At 41.1% G+C, this 27,254-nt stretch overlaps 1 protein-coding gene across 1 annotated transcript in view; it reads left to right on the forward strand.

Annotated features, from left to right (window-relative positions):
* tnr (tenascin R (restrictin, janusin)) overlaps window positions 1–27,254 on the forward strand; it is a 69,451-nt gene that overhangs the window by 13,039 nt on the left and 29,158 nt on the right. Inside the window, exons 3-7 of the mRNA XM_053627984.1 lie at window positions 12,194–12,457; window positions 14,266–14,381; window positions 14,768–14,918; window positions 20,051–20,320; window positions 23,682–23,867. Coding sequence (XP_053483959.1) covers window positions 12,194–12,457; window positions 14,266–14,381; window positions 14,768–14,918; window positions 20,051–20,320; window positions 23,682–23,867 — 987 coding nt within the window. The remainder of the gene's footprint in view (window positions 1–12,193; window positions 12,458–14,265; window positions 14,382–14,767; window positions 14,919–20,050; window positions 20,321–23,681; window positions 23,868–27,254) is intronic.

The following is a 27,254-nucleotide window of genomic DNA, read 5'->3' on the forward strand; positions in this document are numbered from 1 at the left end:
GCATAACTAATTTGACATATCAGTATCTGTAATGATTGTATTTAATGAGAGATTTTAATACAATAGGCTTTATGACAGTCTGAACATATACTGCAATTCTCGTCATTGAGCTAAGTGTTTTGATATGTCACATGTCTATGTTGAGGTAGTTTTGTGATTCCACTTATTTTGGGGGTTAACGTGCATGTGACGTCACATGATGTCATGTGATGTCACTATAAGATCCATAATTCAATTGTCCTCATTGAGCTGAGTGTTTAGATATGTCACATGGCCCTGTTGATAGTTTAGTGATTCCACTTATTTTGGGGGTTAACATGGACGTCACTAAAATATCCATAATGCATTACTGCACACTGAGCTGATAATTTTTATGTATGGCTGCAATAGTTTGTTTATGTCCAGTTAGGTTCTACTACTTATTTCTCAATGAGTGTGTATGGGGGAAATTTCATCTGGAATTTCACATGAAACATACATGGGAATCGCGAGGAAAGTAACTGCACACATCTCCCGAGAATTCAGAGTGATTTGAGGTATGATCCATGTCTGTGAGTAAAACGATGAGCGACTAGTTAAGTGCCGAATATTTCCTGTAGCGATAATAAATCTAAAAAAAAAACCCCAATATTTCTGCTTGCCTGTGTGCTCCCCTAGACTTATTCTATTTCACATTATAAAATAATGTGTATTGGGAATTTCAAAGGGAAATTGCATGTGACATGTACATGGGATCCATTCCCAAATGGGATTTCCTGATTCTCTGGACCAAGCTGAACATTTGGACATGCCATCCATATCTCTGTCACTGACGGTGTCGGAGTTAGAGGGGGTCCACCTTGTCCTATTATTTTCAATAGGCTGGAATAATGCCATTTTCCAGACATTTCTAGAGAAAATTCCGAAACATGATGTATACTTGAGGGGGCTACTCCCCAAGATGTACGGGAGGATATGTGATACGAGCATGTCAGCCGAACGACATCCGAGCTGTTACATAAGTGTTTTATTCTCCATTCATTCTTTATGCACCAAAAATTTGCAATTTTTTGTCCGCGGTTCGAATGTGGCAAGTCGGTTCACTTATAAAAGTCATAGCACACCTCTCTTCAATAAGCCGGTCAATTTGAGCCCCCATTCATGTCCATAGTACAAGCAGTGCGGGATGAGATACATGCCAAAGTTTTGTATGGAAGAAGAAGTATGAGCAATAATTGCTTCGCAAACACCACAAGGTCTTATCATCAAACCCTACTTTGCTGTGATATGACAGAACCCCCCCCAAGCCAAAATCCTTTCCCACCCCTGGCATTCCTGGCCTTCTGGAAAAAAAAGTCTTCACAGCCCCTCTGGTTCAAATGCAGGCACTGTCTGACAAGTACCAGGTTCCTCAAGGAGCAGACATGAGGCTGGGGCTGGTTTGCCGTGGTCATCAGTCTCGAGCATGAGCATAACTTGGTTGGTCGTGACGTCTGCTTCAGGCGTGAGCAGGACTTGGTTGGCCATGTCAGCAGACTCGGGCGTGAGCAGAACTTTGTTGGTCGTGTCAGCAAACTCGGGAATGAGCATAACTTGGTTAGTCGTGACATCGACTTCAGGCATGAGCAGAACCTGGATGGTCGTGACGTTGGTTTCAGGCATGAGGTGAACTTGGTTGGTCGTGTCAACAGACTCTGGCGTGAGCATAACTTGGTTGGTCGTTACATCGGTTTCAGGCGTGAGCAGAACCTGGTTGGTCGTGATGTTGGTTTCAGGCATGAGGACTTCATTGTCCAGGTCAGCCGACTCGGGCGTGATTAAAACTTGGTTGGTCATGTCAACAGACTATCGTGTGAGCATAACTTGGTTGGTCGTGACATTGGTTTCAAGCGTGACCAGAACCTGGTTGGTCGTGATGTCGGCTTCAGGCATGAGCAGAACCTGGTTGGTCGTGCCATTGGTTTCAGGCATGACGAAATCTTGGTTGGTCGTGTCGACAGACTCTGGCATGAGCATAACTTGGTTGGTCGAGACGTCGGTTTCTGGCATGAGCAGAACCTGGTTGGTTGTGACGTCAGCTTCAGGCATAAGGAGAAACTGTTAGATCTTGACGTCGGTTTCAGGTGTGAGCAGAACCTGGTTGGTCAGGACGTCGGTTTCAGGCATGAGGTGAACTTGGTTGGTCGTGTCAACAGACTCTGGCGTGAGCATAACTTGGTTGGTCGTGATGTCGGTTTCAGACTGGAACTTGGCATGGAAGATCACCTTGTCGACCTTTAGCTGGAACTTGGCATGGAAGGTTGCCTTGTCAACCTCTGACAGAAACGTGGCTTGGGAGATCATCTCTTCGACCTCGGACAGGAACATGGCGTGGGAGGTCACCTTGTCTACCTCAGACGTGAATGTGGCATGGGAGGTTGCCTTGTTGACCTCTAGCAGGAACTTGACTTCATGTTGGAGCTCTGCAGATGAGACAACCTCGTGGGTCTCCTGCTGGAGCTCTGGGGATGAGACCACCTCATGGGTCTCAGGTTGGAGCTCTGGGGAAGAGGTCACCATGTTGACCTCTGGCTGGAGCTCGTCTGCTGAGACCACAAAGTGGGTCTTAGGCAGGAGCTTTGGGGAGGAGGTCACCCAGTTTGCCTGTTCATAATAGGTGGTGAATGGCAAGTCAGGTTTATCTATAAGGCAGGCCTTCCCCAAACACTCATCCAGGTTGGGGGCGTACTCTGGACTCCCAAACTCCTTTATTAATAGTCCCACAAACTGAGTTACATTGTGCAGACCCTTTGAATCTGTACGGGCCAGATGCTCCGCCCACTGGCGGGCTTGGCAAACGAGTGGGGAGAGTATGAACCCTAGCCACTGCCTCTGGTCAGGCTTGGGGTGTGGCAGGCTCAAAAAATGCAATTGGCAGTCAAAGAGAAAATACTCAGGTTAGCCAAAAAATCCATCGTATGGCTCTGGGGAATCTGTGACTACTCATTGAGGAAGCTTAAGAGAGTCGAGTCTCAGTAGGGTGTTCCTTACTACTTTGGCATGATGTCTCCTCTGTCTTCCTGCTGCATCCATGGTTAGGCGAAGTATTCTGTCATGTATTCCACGTAATGGAGATTAGGATGGATGCAAATGTAGTTAAGGACTTTTATTTGAGAGAGGCAGGCAGACAAATCCAAATCATGAGACAAAAGCATGGTCAAAAACAGGCAATAGGTCAGGCGATCTGCAAACAGGCATAAATGAGGCAAGGCAAGAATTAAGAACAAGAAACTAGAAACAAGATCAAAGTACATGAATCAAAACAAGCAACAGGGTATGAACACTTGGTATGGTGATAACACTCAATACTTCGGAAAGTCATGGTGTTCAAAAAGTCTCTTTTATAGCGTGGAGTGAGTAAGTGTGAGATTGGAACAGGTGTGTGTGATTAGAATTCCAGAGAAGGTGAACGTGTGTGTGGGAAGTGTACTCCATGTTTGTAGGCCACAGTGCAGGATGGGAAATGTAGTCACTGGTTTGCTGTGATATGACAGGTGCACACTATGTCAAAGCAGTAAGGTGATTTTGCGATTTTGTCATGTGAATGAGGACAAAGAGGGCGTACAGTGCCCATGATCAAAAAAACCTTTTATGCACAGTTTACAGAAATAATTGGCATATTCTGTGTCAAAACAAAAACATTATTTAGAGGAATGTAGACAGAGTTCAAGGTGTAGAACCTCAACACGCAAGATCATAAGCATAAGATGATAAGCATAAGATCACCCATCACATAAGCCATAAATCATGAGCCAATGTGTGCAGACTTTGGGGCACTAAACCAATTACAGCACATGGTTTGCTGGCTTCTCACTGTACTGTGAACAATGGATGATCCCTCACAGATTAGCAAACCTCTCTTAAACTCATTGATCTAGGCCACTGGCCGAGACGTGGTGGCTGGCCTACAAGATCAAAGCCCTGTCCCTTTGGGAAAAGGGGGGTGACTCACCCAGACAAGCCCCAAGGACAATCAACACAGGCAAGACTCTTTGTTCTCTTACACAGTTCACTTTCTTTATCACGGTCTTTATCACATCGGTCATGCCAACTGCATCAGGACACCGCTTATATTCTAAAAGACCAAAGACTGCAAGAATAACAACTGAAGTTTCCTATTTTCTTCTATGCATTACCCTGTAATAATCATTCTTGTGACCACAAAGTTGCATATGTCTTATTTGGTATGTGTGTGTTCCTTGAGTGATTTTCTGAAAGATGAGAATAAGGAAAATCGAGTACAGAGTTATTAGGTATAGGTACCAACAGTTGGGACTAAAAGTCTGATACACACTCTATAAAAAGAAGAAAAGAGAAGGCATGCAATTATGTGACCACAAAGGCAATGGACTGAGTAAAATCATGGGCTGAGAACGTAGCTACACCCCACCCCAACTTCATGCTGGAGCAAAACCTTTTGGGTTCTACCCAGTTAGGAAGAGTTAAAACCCTTGGACACCATGGAACCAAAGAGTTCTCTTAAACCAACACTTTTCAAAGGTACTCACCAATCAGCATCTTTAGGGAGTCCTCATCAACTGACAACATCTGCAAGAGTCTTCTTCAACCAGCATCTTCCATGAGTTCTCTCTTCAACTAACATCTGCAAGAGGGCTCTGCAATCAGTATCTGTGTGAACTGGTTCCTGCAAAGCTTCCTAACTCTAGTCATGAAAGAACCAGAAGAACCGCTGCCAAGCCTACGAGACTCCACCCCATTTGCCATTCCTATTGGTCCTCCTAGACGCCGCTCAAAAGCAACCAAACCTCTGACAAATCCCCACCAACCCCCACCAAGTTTCGTCTGATTTTAATAGCAAGTCTCTTGACTGTATTTATGATTTATTGTCTTAACTTGTCCGATCGTGTTACAATACTCATAATTTGTGTTAAACATCAGGATATTATTACCGTTGGTAATGGGATTAATATCCAAGCCAGACTTAAGATGTATTAAGTTAAACTCATCGGTGGACGAATAGTTCATCAGCTGTTGAAATATTAAGTTTGCACATCTCCTCTGTTTTGAGCTCAATCTAACAAAAGGAAAAGCTATTTTTTCCCCTACAAAGGGTATAACAGGAACAGGAGGAATCATCTGTGTGATACATTTAGAAAAGTAAGTGAATGACCTTCTTGTCATTAGAATTTGCCTTTAGTTGGCTGCATAATACTTCTAGACAAAGATCAGTCTCAAGAGAAGCCCATTTTTACACACACACACACACACACACACACACACACACACACACACACACACACAGTTGCAGCTTTATGATGCAGCAGTTGGCCAGAATAAAAAAAATGGAGGTGGAGTCACTGCAGCATATGGCCAAGAGCTACACTGCTAATTAAAATTATCTTGAGCAAGACTACTCTGTGAGCTGTGTCCAGTTGTGCAAGTCTCATGTCAGCACTAAAAATAACCCTTTCAGAAGATTATTCACATCTGCATCTAATCTTGGAGAACCTATTTTTTCTGGTGGTTCAGAATTTTGGGAAATTTATAGTTTCTGTATATCTGAATAAAAATGCAATCAAAGGGAAAAACAACATTTTACATATTCTTAAGCTGTTGGACTATGTAAGACAACTCACTCCTGGCATTGGGGCACCTTCAAGGCGATTTAATGTTAACTTTAGTTATACATGTTGCCTAGTGTGGTCAAGACAATCTACTACACCCCATGTGTGAAAATCAGCACTGCAGAATCTGCTTCATGTGGCAGGGCCACTCATCAGACCTGCTGGCAGTTTTGTAATCAAAAATCTAGCATGGACAAACTATCATTATCATTATTGCACCTTTAGCTCACCACAGTTTAGTTCCATTTGGCCAGTGCTAACAAGGGACTCACCTGCTTCACACTAACTATAGTCAGGGAGATCCAGACCCACAGACTCCTGGTAGGTGCCGAGTACCTGTCATCTCTCCCATTGGTTGTACCCCATATCACTAAAAAAAATTTTGTGGTGCACACTCTTGAATAGCAGGGTGCCTGGATACAGATGATAACATCACACATTGTTGTAAATCTTTCTGTAGAGTTCTGCTACCAGCCAAAGCCTTTTCAGGGCTCAAAGGCAATATCAAATCATGACAAAGTTGTTGCTGTGTCCCAAGAAGGTGCAATAGAAAAGGTGTCCCCCCCCCCCCCCCCAAAAAAAAGCCCCACAGTCCAAAAAATGGGTTCTATTCAACTTACTTCCTTATTCAGAGAAAGGATGGTGATTTTTCTCATTTCTCGGTTTGAGAAGGTTGTTACTGAAGGCCCTCCCCTACTGGATGCTAAGCTTATCATATTAAGTTCATACAGGCTGCTTATTATAATTTTCCCATTGCCCTGGAACACAGATGCATTCCTATCAAAAGGAGTCTCCATCAGAGGGAGCTAATCACATCCCTTACAGGCTGAGGAGTTGTGTGGTGTCACAGGGTATGCAAGTGTCTGACCCCCTGGTGTAAGGTCAGAACACATCAACCAACTGGTATAGTAGGCCATCTGGACTTCAAGTTCTTGTTGGTTGGCAAAGGGTGGCACAAGGTCAAGCAACTCTCTCAGCCTTGCACAGCATCTGCACAGGTGGATTAATTCATTACTGGAAAAGGTTTGATGAGACACCAGTACCAAGATTGCTGGTTATGGAAGCTGTTTTCCGAATTGCTTTCACTTCATCTGCTGGACCTGGTGCATTGCCCAATTCTTATGATCTTTTATTGAGGGACTATGAGACAGAACAGAAAGTCTCCATTTACAATTAAGATGTATGTGGCAGTCAGCGCAGAGAATCACAGTACTATAGAAGGCATGTCTTATGGGTCTCATATCCCCTTAAAGCATCTGTCAGCCAGGTCATCTGTGTCTGTAGGTCTAGACTCTGGGGCTGAATTGCCAGCTGAGGAGTATAAGCTGGCAAGCCAGGAAACACTTCTGAATGCAAGAGCCCCTAGAACATGGCTATTGTATGCCCTTATGCAAAAAAAAAAAAAAATAAAATAAAAAATAAATTGAAGAGTGAGAGATGGGTGTGGTTGGATAGAAGGTCCTAGTATGTTTTACATATTTTATTATGGATATTTTGGGGGAATGATGTGGGGAATATGACTCATATTAGAAATAATGAAGGCAATTTTATTTACAGTGATTTACTTGGTGGTGTTTCTCTACAGCTGTTTCAGCTTTCAGCCCAGGTTTATTTTACTTTCTCTCTCTCTCTCTCTCTCTCTCTCTCTCTCTCTCTCTCTCTCTCTCTCTCTCTCGCTTTCACTCTCTCTCGCTTTCTCTCTCTCTTAACCCAACACTCTTAGCTCTTTGTAACTTGTCAACTGGACTCCTGTAACAGACAATAGCACTTTTTTATCATTATTCATTTTGTATTAGCATTTTTGTCTGTAATTACAAAATTTAACATTAAATTAATATTTAAAATAATATCATAAACACGGTCATTATTTACTTATTTCTAAGGCCTTTTTTAGCTATTGATATTCTGAATTTCTGTGTTAAACTCTGGTGTTCTGGCTTCATAAAATTAATTAATGCAGAAATGTTTTCTACAAGATGTATGCCAGCTGAAATCTTACTGATATCCCAGCCATGATGTACTGTATGTATTGTGTCTAGGTGAAATTCCAAATGTACCTCTATTACAGCATGAGATCATGGCCCTTATGTGAGACTTAAAACTGCTGATAGAACAAAACTGCTACTTTATACGTATCTAACTTAAACCAATGTTTTAGCTCCCGATAAAGAAGAGAATGCGTTCCTCAGTAATCATTTGAGGAAAGTGAAATTGTAAGAGTCTGTGGGGGCTGAAAGAGTGTTCAAAGTGTCACTATATATCTTTGGTAGCAAGAACTTGATATTGATTTAAATTAAGCTTTTTTTACTGGTCCTATTCTGATACTTGAAAACAGGACTGACAGTGGTCCTATTCTGATACTTGAAAACAGGACTGACAGTGAGCTAAAAAAAAAAAAAATCCCAACTGGGAAGGAAAATAGTCTGCTACCATTTGATTTAACACATCATTAAGTCTGTGTTTTATGTTCTAGGAGACTGCTGTTTTTGTTGTTGAAGGTTGGTCATGGTCAAATGCTTCACTATAGCAGCAAAGTATGCAGAAATTGAGTGTGTGCAAATATTAGGGGCTCATCTGACAGACTGTACATGAATTTACGTGTACTAACTACTAATACAGCAAAGTTTGTCTGCTTTGTTATAAGCTCACAGGGTAATTAATATCTAAGTATTAATACCAAAGGAGCTCCCTCTGGTTCTTTTCTCTCATAGGTTGTTATTCCTAACAGCTCAGTAAATGATGGCTATATGATAGTGGCATTTACTGGAAATAATGCATCAGTCCCCTACAAAACTACTGGACAGCAAGGCCAATTCATTTATTTTTACTGTAGACAAGGCATTTGGGTTTGAGATCAAAAGATAAATATGAGAAGAGAGTATAGAATTTCAGCTTTTATTTCCTGGTATTTATATATCGATGTTTTAAATGACATAGAACATGGCACATTTTGTATCAGACCACCCCACACCATCTGTATGCGAGCAAAAATCTTGGACCATGTGATTTACAGGTGTTTCTTGTTACCCAGCTGTGTCCTGTTAGATTGATTGTTTCAACAATAAACAGCTCTGAACATCTACTCTTGGTTTTAGCCCTCAGTTTCACCTTTGAAGACTGCATTTGTTGATAAAAGAATAAGCCATGTGAGATGGGCAAAAAAGCAAGTTGAGAGAAGAGGGAAAATCAATCAGAGGCATTAGACAAACATTGGGAATATGCAATACAACAAACTGGAATGACCTGAAAAAGAAAGAAACTACTGGTGTGCTGAGAAGCAGACACTGAATGGGTCGGCCAAGAATCATTATGAGAGCTGTGAAGAAAAACCCCAAAACAACAGTCAGTGACATCACTAACAAGGTAACACAATCCACTGTTCAAAGAAGACTTCAAGAGCAGAAATATAGAGACCATACCACCTGATGCAAACCACTCATCAGCAGTAAAACTCAGAAAGCCAGATTGAAATTTGCAAAGAAATACAAAGATGAGCCACAAACGTTCTGGAACCAAGATTAACCTCTACCAAAGTGCTAGAAAGGCCAAAGTGTGGCAAAAGAAAGGATCTGCTCATAATCTAAAACATACACGCTTATCTGTGAAACATGGTGGAGGTAGTGTCATGGCTTGGGCTTGCATGGCTGCTTCTGGAACAGGCTCACTGATCTTTATTGATGTTATAACTCATGATGGTAGCAGCAGAAACCATTCAGAAGTTTACAGGAACATTTTGTCTGCAGATTTACAGAGAAATGCATCCAAATTAATTGGGAGGAACTTCGTCATGCAGCAAGACATAATCCAAAACACACTGCCAACTCAACAAAGTGAGGTTTGAGACTGGCCAAGTCAATCACCAGTCCTAAACCCAATTGAGCATGCATTTCACCTCCTGAAGCAGAGACTAAAGGGAGAAACCCCCAAACTAAACAACAGCTGAAAGAGGTCAATAGTCAAGTCAAGTGGCTTTTTATTGTCATTTCAACCATATATAGCTGGTACAGTACACAGTGAAATGAAACAATGTACCTCCAAGACCATGATGCTACATAAACAACACACTAACCACATGTGACAACACAGAACTAAAAAAAAGACCTACACATTCTACATAAAGTGCACGTGCAAACAACACAAGTCAGTACAGTAACTACTAAAACGGGACAATGGGCACAGTAAGTGACAGTGTAGTGCTGACCAGTATACAGTTCTATTATGGAAGTGTTCGATATAACAGGTAGTGCAAAAGAATAACAATATAATAAAATAAATAAATAAACAAATACATGCTTTGAACATAAACATAACTGTGGCTGCAGAGGTACGGATGAGTGCCGGTTCGTGAATGGAGGGTGGAGCCAGAGAAGGCGAGTGGTAAGGTGTGCACACCTGTGGGGAATTATTCTGTTCTCTGTTTCAGTGAGACGAGGCAAGGATAAGAGAGAGAAAGACATGCGCCTTGAAAGAACAAGAGAGCATGACACTAAGCATGTGTGTGTAAAAATAAAAGAAACCCCAGAGAGAGAGAAAAAATAATAAATCATGGGAGTGTATCAAGACTGCCTCTGCCTTCCTTCTCCTTGCCCCACCTTTAGAGAGTGTCACAATAACATACTATGACATAGTATTCAGCAGATTAGCTTATACCATATGTGGACATTGCAGTTATTGTGGTAGCATCCAGGTAAAGAGTATAGTCATGACAAGAAATTTAACATAATATAGTAGCATCAGTACTTCATGATGATGGGTGTGAGTGCAACAGGATGGTAGTCAATGAGGCAGGACACTGAAGACTTCTTCGGCATGGGGACAATGGTGGTGGCCTTGAAGCACCTTGGAACTACAGCGCTCCTCAGGGAGATGTTGAATGTGTCAGTGAGAGCATCTGCCAGCTGGTCTGCACATCCTCTGAGAACTCTGCCAGGAATGTTGTCTGTACCAGTGGCTTTCCGTGAGTTGACTCTGCGTAGAGTGTTTCTCGCATCAGCCGTGGTTAGACACAGCACCTGGTCGTTGGGAGGAGGGATGGTCTTCCTCGTCGTCACATCATTTTGCGCCTCAAAGTGAACATAGAAACTGTTCAACGCATCTGGAAGGGAGGCATCACTGTCACAGGTGGGTGATGTTGTCCTGTAATTGCTGATGGCCTGAATGCAGGTCACCGCTGTCCGTGAAGTGACTGTGGATTTTCTCAGGTCCTCAGCAGTGCACGCACCTCTGCAGTCAGCCACAGCTTCTGGTTGGAGCGTGTGGTCATGGTCTTGGAGACAATGATGTCCTCGGTGCATTGCTGATGTAGCTGGTCACTGATGCCGTGTATTCCTCCAAGTTGGTGGAGTCGCTGTCGGTTGCAGCTTCCTGAACATGTGCCAGTCAGTGTGCTCAAAACAGTCCTGAAAAGCAGAGATTGCTCTGGTGGCCAGGTTTTCACATGCTTCACAACCTGTTTAGAGCATCTGACGTGCTCTGTATGCTGGGATTAGCATAACAGAGATGTAGACTGAGTAGCCAAGGTGGGGGTTGGGCTCCTCCTGGTATGCGGCGGGGATGTTTGTATAAACAAGATCTAATGTGTTTGCCCCTCTCGTTGCAAAGTTCACATGTTGGTGGAATTTAGGGAGCACTGATTTGAGATGCATGGTAAAAATCTGCATGACTAAAATCTCCGGCGATGATAAACACCCCATCAGGGTGTGTGTTCTGCAGTTCATTAATAGCCCCATACAGTTCTCACAGCACTTCCTTAGCATTAGTGCTGGGGGGAATGCACACTCCAGTTATAAGAACAGTGGTGAATTCCTGTGGCAAATAAAATGGTCTGCATCTAACAGTTACAAACTCCACCATTTGCTCTAAAAATCGAGCTAAGAGACAAAAATAGCACCATTTTGAATTTGGAGAGGCCACTGCATGCTACTGCCATGCCGCCATCTTGACCAGCTGGCCAGGCTCCGGTAAAAGCCTGGAAAAGCATCACAAAAGAAGAAACCAACAATTTGGTGACGTCAGTGAGTGACAATCCTGATGCAGTTATTGCAAGCAAGAGATATCCAACCAAATTTTAAGTGTTATTTTCTTTAATTTACTTTTTTTTTTTTTTTTTTTTTAATGTTTAAGACATCTAGATGTTAATACCAGAAAATAAAAGTTGAAATCCTAAACTCTTGACTCATATCCATCTTTTGATCTCAAACCCAAATATCTTAGTGTATGGCACAAACAAATGAATTGTCCTTCTGTTCCAATAATTTCAGAGGGGACTGTATGTCCCTATATGACTTTGTGGGAAACTTTCATATTGGTGCTGTCAGTTATATATGTACATAACATTATGTTATGTTTTAAATAATGTTGGCTGACTGATTTTCCATTTGCAACAAAACAAAAACATGTACTAACTCCCAATACCCAGGATGTCTGTCAATATCTTTGTCAAATTTTGCATTTTAACTTTCAAAACTTGCTTTTTAATGCTAGTTCTCTTCATTCCATATATATATATATATATATATATATATATATATATATATATGAATATAGTAATATACCATAACTCGCACCTCCCCATCCTTCTATCCTTGCAGTGGCACCACCTATGAATTTGCGTGCGCGTGGATTGACGGAGCGTACTATTGACATAGAGTGGGACGGGTCATCAGTTGTAACAGACTACTTGATCACTTATGTTCCAACAAGCCCTGGTGGAGTACAGCTGGAATTGAGAGTTCAAGGGAATGTGACCTCCACCACCATCAGTAAGCTGGAGCCAGGTCTGGAGTACAACATCAATGTGTACACTGTCATCGATGATGTCATCAGTGTGCCTGTCAGCACTGTGGTCTCAACCTGTGAGTTATATTTTTGGTTCAGATTTTGCCACTATTCATCACACGACATTGTAAACATGGGTTAGAAAATTGCTCTCAGTCTGATACAGTATTTCTGAAATAATTTGACTTTGCAAAGCTGAACTTCATATCCATATATAATCTGCAATTCAGCCATATATGAGAGATCCTGATGTGCTATAATTTCTGCCTGCAGTGTTTGGGCAGTTTCCTTGTAAAATCTGTACAAGTTTGTTTATATTATTGACATATATGACTTCATACAAAGTTACAAGTCAAGCATAATACCTTCCAAGCATATAGGCTAGTGATATAAGTGTTGCGAGACAAACATTCCACCAGCTGATCAGAAATGAGTGTCGCACAGTTAACATAAGGAGCCATAATTAGCACACGGCTCGGATAATAGTAGTATGGTTAACTGCAAGTCTCAAGGGGATCAACACTATCAACTGCAAGTTTGAAGGCAGGATGGAATATTATGCAAATGAACCTCATTTGTCAGTGGGATACAATTCAATTCATGCCACTTACTAGGTAGCAAATTGGTAGAATTCTCCAGGATCCATTGCAAGCACTCACTGCCTGTCAAACCATGTGCATCTAAACAAGAACTGCCACAGAAATAATAGAAATAATAACCCATGCTGGATAAACCTCTGCTGCATGAACTAATACAGATAATTTATAGATAATCATGTGAATGGGAGCTTATTGAATTTGAAAGGGATTGGGCCATGTAATTAGTATCTTGCTGTTATCAAGTGGGTTAGTTATGCTTTTACCAACATCTGTACTGGGGAATGACAGATGTGGTAAGATTTAAATAGAACAAATGGAGCAAGTGGAGGAATTGATTTTATAAGATCCTAAATTGGAAATTTAAAATACTTTAAAAAGCTTATATATATATATATATATATATATATATATATATATATATATATATATATATATATATAGTCACGTAATGGAGGCTGAGATGAATGCAAGTGCAGATAAGAGCTTTATTAGAGGTAGGCAAACAAATCCAAATCAAAAGGCAAAGGCATGGTAATAAACAGGCAACAGGTCAGGTGATTGGCAAATGGGCATAAACTAGGCAAATAAAATAATGATCAAAACTGTGGCATGGAAATGAGGAACAAAGGTTTAGTACTGAGTTGAAACCTACACACAATACTTCGTGATGAACAATGAGACACAAGGAGTTTAAATTACAATCGTAATCAGGGGTGAAACATAAAACAGCTGAATACAATGATGTCACATACGGGAAACAACCAATGACAATACAGGGGCAGAGACACGACAGAAATCCTAGCTGCGTGCTCCCACGCTAAATCAATATACAGTTCAATATACTGTACTGTTATATACTGTTAACAGTATATATACTGTTATATATACAGTATATAATATACAGTTATATACTGTTATATACTGTTCAATATAACTAACAATATACAGTTCTAAATCAGAATTTTTTAAAAAGTAGATTTTTTTTTATTTTTTGGTCTAGTGATTCACATAAAAGAATGACATACAATGTCTTCTGTAATCTTATTTATAAAATTATCAATGTGTTTGTTTAGCATTTGCTGAACCAAATATTTCTTTCATTTAAAAATATTTCTGATAACCCGGTTTGTTTATTGACACGCATATTATCTGTACTTCCTTCAGGAAAATAAACAAACAAAAAGCAAACAAACATACAGTAGGGAAGTGGAGAACTGCATAAAAGTGTTAATATATCAACCGTAGTGAAGACAAAAGCAAATAATGCATCAGTCTGTGCCTTCCAGATCTCTCAAATCCTGATGGTCTACTCTTCAAATCGGTCATGGAAACATCAGTGGAGGTTCAGTGGCAACCCTTTGACTACTTGTTTGATGGTTGGGAAATAAGCTTCATTCCCATGGTAAGACTTTTTCTTCCTAGGTTCAATTGATTGTCCATTCAACATCAGTTTCTGGTATAGTAAAGATCCATAATCATTTACAAGAATGTGCACTCTTTAGTGCTAAGCCAGACATACCCAATAAAAAGCTTCAGCTCATGATGGTGTCTGATCCTTCTTGCCGTGATCAGAACCACTGATATGAAATGCAAACTGAAGAGTAACACAGTAAATGCTGAGGCTTTCATACTCCCAGTCCATTGTAAAGTCCTAAGAAAAGGTGGAGAAATTATGCATGCTTCATTTATTTGGGAAGAGAAAGCTGTGTGTGTGTGTGTGTGTGTGTGTGTGTGTGTGTGTGTGTGTGTATGTGTGTGTGTTCATTTGTTCGTTTGTTTCCACCACAGGACAATGATGGAGGAATGACCACCCAGCTGCCCAGCACCATCACATCCTACCATCAGACTGGTCTAAGGCCTGGAGAGGAGTACACTGTGAATCTGGTGGCACTGAAAGACCAAGGCAGGAGCCAGCCTGTCACTGCCACCATTACCACATGTGAGTTTGTCTAGCATTCGTTCAATGACATGCTCCTCCCCTCAATTTAATGTGCTTCATGTTTTTACAAATATCTCTTTTTTTTCTCTAAAATTTACTGATGTCCATGTGTACCTGACCAAAACTGATGGTCTTATCCTGCTGGAGTATTCTTAACATACATCCTATCCATCATATGTGTTAGGGTGGAATAGTTACCACTGCATTCACTCATGAAGCCTAAAACCAGAACATTGGTAGTGGGCTGGACCTGTAAAATTCCACGAAAAATCACACTGCCTTGGAAATGGAAAATGTCACCTTGATGAATGAGCAGGCCTGTCAGCAATTACGGACTTCATTAAAAAAAATTCCTTTGTCACATAGAGACAGAACAATTAGATTCAATTGAACTTCTCAAGAGCAATATAAGCTATATGTCTATTATGAAAAGGCCATTAATTTTAGTCAATCAATATTAAAGAGGCAATAATTATGAATTTGAGGTTATTAATTTATTACATGTTCACTGCAGCGAAATAAGTACATGAGTAAAATATGTATAGGTCCACACGTGGGTGCTGAATGCAACTGACAAAGAACTAACCCAGAACCCTCACCCTTTGGCTTAAATCTTACAAGAAAAGAGAAAATATAAATCCAGTATATTTAAAACTTGCGATTATTAATAAACCTTAAAAGTGAGGAAATAATCCAAAGACATTAATAAATGGTATTCTCTGTCTAAGTAGTATTTAGTCAATGACTTAGTACTAGCATGATGCAATTGAGACATCCTATGAAACAATAAAAAAAATCTCATTTATATTAAGTGAAATACCAATACATATTAATTTTAAAAGATAATCAGTGTGCTTTACTATTTTGTTAGACATTTTATTGTCCCTTTATTATCTTCCTATTAGCTTAGCATCCCTTTCTTGCTACATTATTTAATTAAGTCAACTGAAGTTTCATAGATGACCTTTTGGAAGCCTGAGGAATATACTGAATGTTATGAAAATGTTGTACTGGATTTGTAACTTTAAATTTCAGACCTGTAACTTCATCACTTTATTCTTCTTACCAAGCATTATAGCTAGCTAACACAATAGATTGTTAGCAAGCTAGGTAAGTACTCAATTGATATGTAGGGAAAATTAGCTGCTTGGGTTAAGTTTTTACATTCTCCACCATTGTATGTAAGGAAAATTAGCTGTTTAGATTGAGCTACCTGTATTCTCCACCAAATAGGCGGGCTAGACTAGCAGACCAGCTCAAAAGCTGAAATTTGGCTAATTTAGTATTTCTGATCAACTCTTCATCCAGCTATAAACTGAACTTAGTCTATCCGTTAATTATGCGTTAGATATTACCTCCGTGGCCAACGGCAATAATATCCTAAATACAGTGAAACATTATTTTAAGAGCATGTAGCAAGATTGGCAATTCAAGGCAAAAGACATCATAAACAATAAGACACATATATTTGTTCTACAACACAGAAACTAATCTAACACATATGAACATGCGCACACACACACACACACACACACACACAAGCGGGGGAGAAAATGGCTTTCAATGAAGTTCCAAGTTCATAACACAGTATGTTATTTCACAGACCATGACCTGAACAAACCATCAACTTCATCAATCTAATTTCACTTCTTTAGAAGGGCTTTAAACTTAATAATATATGCACCAGATTAGCTAGCTCTCGAGGTACTGCGCTTGCCTGTTTAGGGGATTCCCACGATGGTTATTATTCAGTGGTCTGGTTGGCGTCGAGTGGCGTCTCGGAAGACCAACCGGAATGATGAATGAAACTGCATCTAGTATGAGGAAAGTTTAAAGAGCTGGTGGTGGGAGAAAGTTGGCGGGCTCTAGGCTGGGTCTCCAAGCAGATATTGATTGGAGGCTCTCCCCGGCCTCTCTCCTTCCGATGAGGTGAGATGAGAGTGAGCCAAAAGACGGAAGTGGATGAGACAAGAAAGAGAGGACAAGAAGAAGAGCATGGCAGAAAAGAGTTGATTGCCATTGTTTTAAAGATGTGTTAATTTTCACAGTCATTGTTTCCTGTAGGCTGTGTGGAATGCTCTGATTGTGCGATGTATGAAGAGCTGATTCAACAAAGGAAGGCCCCCACCCTTTCTTCCTGAAGTTATCACTTTATGAGTGAAAGACCTTGGATTTTATCTGTTGGGTAAGCCATCTGGTTAGGCCCAAAGGCCTAAATTGCATGTGACAGCAGTATCTGTGGTTGAGATGGTTCAGCCCTGGCTCAGGGATGTCTCTAACACTCGCCCCATGGTTTAGATGAGGCAAGTGCAAACAGGCATTACTTAAGTGGCTCTTCAATATCTGCTGGGTGAGGATTCATTGCTTTATGATCCCTATGGCAGCCAGAGCTATATGTTGGGTTTTCTGTCTGAGAGTGTCCATGGTTTTTGTGTGTCTATTTTTTGTGGGCCATATATCCTGCTTGTGGTTGAGATTCTACAGATATGACTCTACAAAAACAATAGCCAAAATCAATCACCTTAACTCCATTGTATTCATAGTTATGGGTGTGTTCCATATCTACACCTATATTAAAATACAGGTTCATAACCAAACAGCACAATAATAGTATTTGTCTTCCAGTGAGCTCTGTGGCGTTCTCCCTAACTGAAAAGTGGTTCTTCTTCATATCTTCTTCAATATCTTCATTCCCTTGCCTCTATTTAAGGGAGAGAGCAGGGGAATGCTTTTTGAATTATTGTCAGTCACAACATGTGCTCCCACTTCAATTCAAGCATAAATCTGGTATGCAAATGCATCCAAGTGCAAAAGATACAGAGTATGATTTAATCTAAGTGGCATATTATCTTTGATTTTATAATTAAAATGTCTGTACCTTTTATGTACATGTAGAAACTCTTCTTGCTTTTGCTAACTAAGCTAATGCTAAAGATTACATGTGTGGTTACTGTTTATATTCATAAACAGTTTTGAGTTAATTAATATTTCACTCAGTTCAATTAAACTTTACTGTCACTATACCAATACAAGGGGTATAGGTGTATAACAAAACACTGTCAGGTTACTTCTCTTGTGCAAGTAAACAGACAAAAACAGTAGAAAAAAGAAATCATAGGTACATAGACAGTGAATACAAGATACTTGCAATGAACAGTAAGTGTACGGCAAAGGGAAGAGGTAGATTTTTAAAGTGAAACTATATTTAACAATAAATAGGAAGCCCTTATATTTGTATATTTAAGTAAATTTCATACAACAATGCATGTTTCAGCTTTCTTCCCATGGCTCAGAAACAAAATAAATGATCAGTTGTTGTGTTCCTTAGCAAAAGCAATATTTAAACTATTTGTTTCTTGCATAGTAACCCCAACATAATGTTACTAGCTCATTGTCAACCACAGTGTCTAGCCACAAAGGCATGAGACTCACTCCAACTGGCAAAAATTACTGCAGAAGTTCAGTCTCTACTACAAAGATGTACAGTACATGGTCCAGAGTGCCTGACCAGGTTCCTAAATTATGATCCCCCAAAAAGGCAAAATCCATGATGCCTAAATGTCCTCTTGCCTCCACCATTGTATCTGATATGTATATCGGATTTAATGCAAACAATGAGCAAACACAATGAATTTGTACATTTATTTGTTGTGGAATATGACATTTTTCTGTTTTTACATCAGTGTGCTTACTTCTTTATCTGGACGGTGGCATGAGGCTTGACTCGTATGCCAAACAAGCCATCACAGACACATTGAATGCCCAAACCTGTCCTGCGGTTTTCTTTTTCTTGCAAGTGCAATACAGTAGCAAACAAGCTTGGCTATCTGTAAAGTGGAAGCTTTAACATAATGATGATTTATGTTGAGAAAACATTATAGTATGTTTAATTTACATTGTTTCTTCATTCATGAACTGAAAAGTTAAAAGCCTTTTTGATGAGAGAGGTCAACGGAGAATGACCAGACTGGTTCGAGCTGACAGAAAGGCTTCAGTAACTCAGATAACCACTCTGTACAGTTGTGGTGAGCAGAACAGCATCTGAGAATGCACAACACATCGAACCTACAACAGCAGTAGATCACATCGTGTTCCACTTCTGTAAGCCAAGAACAGAAAGCTGAGGCTACAGCGGGCACAGGCTAAACAAAACTGGACAGTTGAAGACTGGAAACATGTAGGCTGCTCTGGTAAATCGCAGTTTTTGCTCAGGCACACAGATGGTAGGGTCAGAATACTAATAGCATGAATCCATTAACCCAACCTGCCTTGTGTCAACAGTCCAAGCTGCTAGAGATGATGTAATGCTGTGGGGAATGTTTTCTTGGCACACTTTGGGACCAATCAATCATTACTTGAATGCCACAGACTATTTGAGAATTGTTGCTGACCATGTGCATCTCTTCATGACCACAATTTACCCATCTTCTAATGGCTACATCCAACATAATAATGCAACATGTCACAAAGCAAAAGTCATCTCAAATTGATTTCATGAACATGACAATGAGTTCAGTGTTCTTCAGTGGCCTTCTCAGTCAATGAATCTGAATCCAATAGAGCACCTTTGGGATGTGGTATAACGGGAGAGTTGCAGCATGAGAGAAGTACACCTGAAAAATCTGCAGGAATTGCATGAAGCAAAAACATGGACCAGAATTTCAAAGGAATGTTTCCAACATCTTGTGAAATATATGCCATAAGGAATTGATGTTGTTTTGAAAGCAAAGGGCAAAGTTCTACCCAGTATTGGTATGGTGTTCCTAATAAAGTGTTTGGTGAATGTAAATAATAGGCTAGTGGGAATAAAAAATGCAAAAAAAATGTCATTAGTAACAGAGATTTCAAAATTAATGTTTTTGTTCTAGAACTGTTAAGGACCTTAACGCTCAACTGTTCAGTTATATCAGGTCTCTGTTATATCATGTCTTAGTAATGTCCTGCCTCAGTAAGTCACTTTGGATAAAAGCATTTACTAATTGAGCAAGTATAAAAGTAAACTTTTTGGTAGCATTTTTGTCTCTAGTAGTTCATTTCCAGCTTTAGATCTGTTCATTACCTACAGTTCTGCATTTTTTTGTGCACACTAATGTTTTCATGTTTTCATGGCCATTCTGATTTCTGGTTTTCAGTAATCGATGGACCAAGCCAGCTTATGATTCGGGATGTCTCGGACACAGTGGCATTTGTAGAATGGACCCTGCCCAGGGCCAAAGTGGATGAAATCATCCTACGTTATGGAATAGTGGGTTACGGTGGACCCAAGACCACATTTCATCTGGAGCCAACTCTGAGTCAGTACTCACTGCAAGTTCTAAGGCCAGGCACCAGATATGAAGTTTTGGTTAGCAGCTTTCACAAGGGCAATGAAAGTAGAATCGTCTCTGCTGAGTTTATCACAGGTGAGCATGCTTCTGGGACATACATCATGACAGAACATCTAGCTTTTCCAGCGTGATAATATGGCTGATCATGAAAACTAGCTGAAAATGTTTGGCTTATGCATGTAACCCTATTCCCTGAGAAGCTTCACGGTGTGGGAAGTGCAACGCGTGACTATAAAATGGCACCTGTAAGCCACGGCATCAGCTTCTCTTTGTCTGAAGCGAAGACACAATTTACAACCATACCCCAGTATGACAAAGCTATGCAATGTCTCGTTCCCTACTCAGGGAACATGGTTACATGCATAACCCAGAAGTTTCCTTTCAAAGGAAACTCAACGTTGTGTGAGCTTCACTCTGTGCGAATGAGTACTGTGTACCCACCCCATTATACTGAGGGTATGGCCTTCCACGGAGGCTCCATCAATTATCTCCGTAAACCAAATTTGAGCTGGCCAATCAGGTGCTACTAGCAGCAGACATAGCATGGTCTTGGCGAACTTTCACTAGAGTGTGTGGGAGCAGAGAGATCGGGTGAAAGCCGTACAGGTGTGACCTTGGCCACGTGTGTACCATGGCGTCCAGCCCTAACCTTTTCTCTTTGATGAGGGAGGAGTGAGGACAAACCACAGTGGGCAGTGTGTTGTCTCCTTGGACATGAACATGTCCACTTCCACTCGGCTGAAACTCCGCCATGTGGACTCACTCACTTGTGGATGGAGCCTCCAATCCCTGGGCCTCAGCCACTGCCTTGACAGAATGTCTGCCCCCACATTCCAGTTGCCCGGAATGTATATTGCACTCACTGACAAAACTTGACACTGATTACTCTCAGGGGTTTCATCCTCAGGCAAAACCCCCGACTTTCAGCCACCACTGAATGGTCTTGGTTAGCTGTTGCTGCCATAAGCCCCAACAGCCTCCGTAGAGACTGGAGGGGATGCCCAGATCTAATGTTATCTTGCTCAATGTTGATAGGATGTTGCACTATATGTGTTGGGGATAGACACACCCTCATCATATTTAAATCCAAGGTAACCCCTAGAAAAGTCATTTTTGACGGGAGTAGCAACTTTCCCTGAGGTTCAACCTGAGCCCCAAGCTCCTTGCGTGGGTTAGAACATCATCTCGATGTTGAATCGCCAACTTCCTGGACCACACTAGAATTAACCAGTCATCCAGGTAGTTAAGCACATGGATGCCCTAGAGTCGCAAAGGAGCCAGCGTGGCATCCATGAACTTTGTGAAGGTGTGAGGGGATAAAGCTAACAAAAGGAAGAACTGATAATTATATGCATTGTCCTCAAACGCAAAAGTCAGAAACTTCCTGTGACTTGACAATGGAATACGCATATTTTTTAGATCTATCATCACAAACCAATCCTCGAACTGAATCTGTGGCACGATAAGTTTGAGCATCAACATCCTGAACCTGTATGTTCGAAGAGTGCGGTTCAGATGACTCAGATCTAAAATTATCTGCATACCCCTGTCTTTAATGTGGACCAGGAAATTACCGTTGTAAAAAAAAACTCCCTCCTTCAGAGAAGGTGGTACATGTTCTATGGCCCCTTTGTCCAAGAGAGAGGCTAATGTCAGGCTCTGCATTTTGCTGACTACTGTGATGAGCACGCCTTGAAACAGGTGAGTTGAGCTGTTAACTGGACCTGGTACCCTTTTCTATGGCGGACAGAACCCATGGCTATATATTTGGCATTATTTTCCAATCTGAAAACATCAGATTTTTGTTGCCCTGTCACAGCTCGCTGACTAGAGACATTGATTAGGGGAGCCCTAGAGTAATACTGGGGGATAACTGCCCTAACAACATCTCATTCCCTGATACCTCCCTCCACAGCCCCTCAGGACAGCTTCTTTTTGCCTTTTTGGCACTGATTATCATTTTTAAATCAGACCCATTAGCAGGCTGCGACTGTGGCCACCCTGTCCTCCTGGTTTTCTGCGGGGGGAGGCAAGCTGCCACACTCCTCTTCTGTGCCTCCCTCACAATTCAGCAGGTCTACCTGGTAGGCTTGCAACAATGCCATTGTATGCCAAGACCTACAAGCAAGACCTGCTTCGCCAACCAACGCCAAGGTGGTCTTACATGGCCTGGATGGCAAAGCCGGGCCCCCTGATTTTGCTGCCGTTGATGGAGAGAGGTAGCTCGCAAGTGCCTCCTCCACCTTCGGCATAGCAAAATAGCCATACTGTTTATCCCCCACGGTGGCCTAATAATCTGGCGTCACTGGGTTATAAACACTGCTTTCCCCAGAAGCATGACACTTCATGGTGCGCTTCTGGGAAAAGGGGAGTTTTCTGCTGTGTCACCTGACCACAGCAGGCCTATAAATAGGCATGATTTTATACAGACATTAGAGACTGGTCGTGCATGAAGGCGCGTGTGAAGCTCACGCAAGGTTGAGTCCCATTTGAAAGGAAACTACCACTTCTGCATTCAAAACAAAGTATTGGTTTGATATTATTCATTTCTGACCACAACATACTGCTTTTTTCTGCAACAATTGGTGCATTGCAATAGGTAAATTAATAAAATAGGTCAATTCATAATATAGCAGTAAGGTGAGCCTCCAGATGCTATTAAATTTGCCTACTTGCAGAAAATCAGCCTGTTTTGATTTTTTTTTTTTTTTTTATTAAAAAGGGAGCTGAAATGAATGGAGTGGTTGTGTTGTGGGATGAATGGGGAAGTGGTTAGATGAAGTGGAAAGGCTGAGACATTAAGGGTGAAAAGATTACAAGGAAGGGGAGAGAAGCTATATAAAAAGGGCAGCGAGTTGTAAATGGTAGGTGGAGCAGCTGGAAGTGGACGGTGGACAATACAAAAAACAGTCAGGTTGGGATAGGTGGAGGCTGTAAAGGTCATGGGGGCTGCAAGGAAGAGCAAAGAGACTGGAATGTAGAGGTGAGAATTTGTTCTTTGGTAAGACATAGTAGGTTGGTATGATGATTGGACAGAATGTGTGACTGTGATAAAGAACATGGAGGTTGGGATGAAAGACAGACAGGCTGAAATGAATTAGACTGAAGCTTCAGTGAAGAACAGAGAAAGATAGGCTCCAAAGAATTGAAAATATAATGTAAAGACGTCAACGTTTGGTATGGTGGGCAGAAAAAAACCCCAAAAGAGTTCAGAAGAAGTGCTAGGATGAAGAACAGCAAGATTTTATCAGCAAGATTTTTAAAAATCTGCTACTATGACACTCCTATTTGTAACCATCTTTCCCTATAACTTTCCTGCTGGGTAAATAAATTAGTCATCACACAAGCATCATTAGATATATAGTGCATTGCATTGTCACATTGTGCATTTGATGTCTGATGATTGTCTTTCAGTTTGTCCTTTATTTTTTTACAGAGATTGATCCACCCAAGCACTTGCGGGTAGTCTCTAAGACATCCACATCTCTGGAGCTGGAGTGGGAAAACAGCAAGGCTGTTGTGGAGTACTTTTGTGTTGTGTACAGTACGCTGGCTGGAGATCAGTACAATAAAATCATAATTCCACGTAGCAATGGAGCCACAACCAAGACCACTCTCACAAGTGAGCTCAGCACACCTTCACAATCTTACTCTGTTTCAGAGCTGCTCAATTCCGTTCTTCTGCTTAACTTAAGCTGTAGTTGGAAATTATGATGCATTCTCAACAAGCAAACAAACAAGTGGAGTTGGGGGGTTTGGGGGTGGTCCTGAGCTTGACTAACTGTTTGTGTGGAGTGTTTTTACATGTTCTCCCAGTGTCTGTTTGTGTTTCCTCTGGGTTCTCTGGTTTCCTCCCACCTCCCATGATAAATTACCCCTAAGTGTGAATGTGTGCACACATGGTGCATTGCAATAGACTGGTGTCCTATCCAGGGTGTATTCCGGCCTGGCACCAAGTGTTCCCGGGATAGGCTTTGGATCCACCACAACCCTGACCAGGATGAAGTGATTACTGTTACAACCCCAAATAAATTTTTACAGTTTTAGTTTTTAATTCACCAAAAGTTAAATAGAACAACAACAAAAATGCAATTAAAAAATGCTAATCTTATATTACTGGTGCTCAGATATTGCTAATAGCCAATCAATACCCTCTTTCACATAAAGTAATCATTTAAAGTTCAAAGGTCACATGAATTTGTTGTTTTGAAGCGAAGCCTACAGTCATGTTATGACTGTACGCATTATAAAGTGTGTCATGGTGAAAAGAAAGCAGTTATTTTTAAACAGTATTTTTTAAGAATACAAACAGCGACAGTGAGAAAACGGAGCAAAATACTAAAAACGCAAGTCCAAGAGAGAGAGCGGCAGCAGGTCACTGATGAAGCAGTTTGGCGACTGTCCCCACGACTAGCAGTGATAACTCTAGCCTGATTGTGGAAGGTTTTTAGAAGCGCTTATGGTGCTAAACGTTGTCAACCTGTGCGTGGCTTTGAAAGTGAGATTGACTGCCCGGAATTAAATGGAATTAACATCCCATTTACAGTCATTCGGGCTTTTAGGGAGTACAGGGACTCAAATACACAAAAGATCCAGAAGGACTGAGGCAGGTGTTGGCTACTGCCAACTGTTGGCTACTACCACACCATATCTCGAGTGGAGCGCGAGCAGGGTTTCTCCAAAATGAATCTCATTTGTACAGGAGCTCACAGCGTGAACCCCTTCTCATCCCCACCATCTCGTCTGTGATGTTTTTGAACGTTGTGGGTCCACCGCTTACAAAATTCAAACCCAAGCCATTTGTGCACTCATGGATACATAAGGGACACAGGGAAGAGGAGGAGGACACTGACATGACAGCTTTGTGGAATATTTCATGTTAGGTAAGACACTTTTTTCTTGATTATGTTGTGCATTTAATGTTCGTTTATTTAAAGTAGGCCTGCTGTATGAAACGTAGCTTTGTTTTCAAGGTGCTTTGAGCAAATGTGTTTTGTAGCTAACTGAGGTGACAGCATATAAGTTGACAAAATGTGCAGTCCATTAGGCATGCACGATATATTGGCAGCAAATTATGGATTATTTCCTCCGGTTGAACCACTTCAGATGAACGCTGATCGCTATGAGGGATTTGATTGGTGCCTTCTGCATGAACTGACACCACAGCAGACTACAGTACGTGCGCTCTAGAAGCGTTTATGCTAGAGAGAAGATACAATGTCAGCTGTCTGGGAATTTTGACATATGATATGTTTTTGAGTTTGTTAGTGCAGAAGCGGGCACTTGGTGCATATGGGGCAGAATACGAGCTTCCCGCATCACTCAGCGCAGATCAGTAATGCCTTATTGAAAATGCAATAACACTCCTTGCGCCTGATGAGAGAAATAAGTTCACACATGGCAACTACTTAGTTTCCCTTGCTGTTAAGGTTTTAAAATGAAAGCAGTAAAAATAGCAAATATAAAGAATTATCAGTTACTGGTATCGGCCAAAATTTTCAGATCGGTGCATCCCTACAATCCAGAAATGTTTCCCTTTGTACTGAGAATACTCACTGCTATAAACTCAGTACTTCACTGTACCAGTGTGATCAAATACATACCCATCAGCATGTGAGATTCTAGAAGCACTTTTACGTGTCTAATTTCGGGGACCAGTACCTTTCATGTGCCTCCCAACCAGTGATAAATTTGTAAATCTGCAGGTCCCAGAACAATAAGAGGGTAGTGATCTGGCAAGTCGGGAGGCACTTGAAAGGTCCCTAACCCTAGCATTATCACTGCTAGTCATGGGAACGATTGCCAAACTGCTTTATCAGTGACCTGTTGCCACTCGCTCTCTTGGACTCTTGCCTTTTTAGTATTTTGCTCCTTTATTTTGTTGCTGTTTGTGTTCTAAAAAAAAAAATGATGTTAATGATAACTGTTTTCTTTTCGCCATGATGCAGTATACAATGCATGCTACGAGACTGTAGGCTTTGCTTCAGGACAACAAATTCAGGTGACCTTTGAACTTGATTACATTATATGAAAGAGGCTATTGATTGGCTATTAGGAATATTTGAGCAGCAGTAATATAAGATTAGCATTTTTCTTGTTAAGACCCAGTCTAGTTTGAGCCACACAGATTAACCAGCTCGCAGTTCAAAGGGAAAGACCTCTAAATCAGGGAAGCTAGGAACGACAGACACAACAGGTTTCACTGAAGTTGTGGTATATTGTACAAAATCGGCAAGTGTATATACACAACTACATAGAACACAACACCAGGCATATCTTCAGGGTGGGCCAAGGCCAAATAATAATCTTTTGTTTGAGAGTACTAGTTTACCTAAAAGAAAAACAACAAAAACACAAATGTACTTCCCTAACACAAAAACAGACAAAAAGGACCCCACTCCCAAAAGAAATGGCAGCCACACAAATGAGTCTCAGTCTCACTTCTCCTCGCCATTCAGTGATGTCATCATGGGAGGTGGGAGCAAGGCAGGCCAGGGCAGGCTGGAAACTCTGGGAGGGAGTTCGGACCTGCACACAAAACATGGCACAATACACACACACAAAAAAGGCTTCCCATCCCAAAGATTAGCGGGTTGTAGCATTCTATTTCATGTTTCGTGAATTAAAAAACAAAAACTATTTATTTTGATAATATTGCCCAGTGAGAATTTAAACATCCAGCTGCAGAGGTGCCGGATCCACATAAAAATGTTCCGGAATGCAGGTGTGCTGTATTTTGGAGGTGCTGGATCCTGTTCTGGTAGGATCCGGCTCAAATTAAGCCCCGCTCCTGACCTATTGTTCCAAGACCTGCAGATTTACAAATTAAGCACTGGTCTTAGTCCTCCTTGTTGTGCTTATGTTGTGGCTGTTGGGACACCAAATTTCCCCTTAGGGATCAATAAAGTACTCTCTATCACTATATTATTGTAGCATATAGTCATTGACCCTATGCATGTGATCAGTGTGTGATTGTGGTGCTGTGACCACGAAATGCTGTAATAATGGA

The sequence above is a fragment of the Ictalurus furcatus genome, chromosome 7, assembly GCF_023375685.1.
Source record: "Ictalurus furcatus strain D&B chromosome 7, Billie_1.0, whole genome shotgun sequence".
NCBI classification, from domain to species: Eukaryota; Metazoa; Chordata; class Actinopteri; order Siluriformes; family Ictaluridae; genus Ictalurus; species Ictalurus furcatus.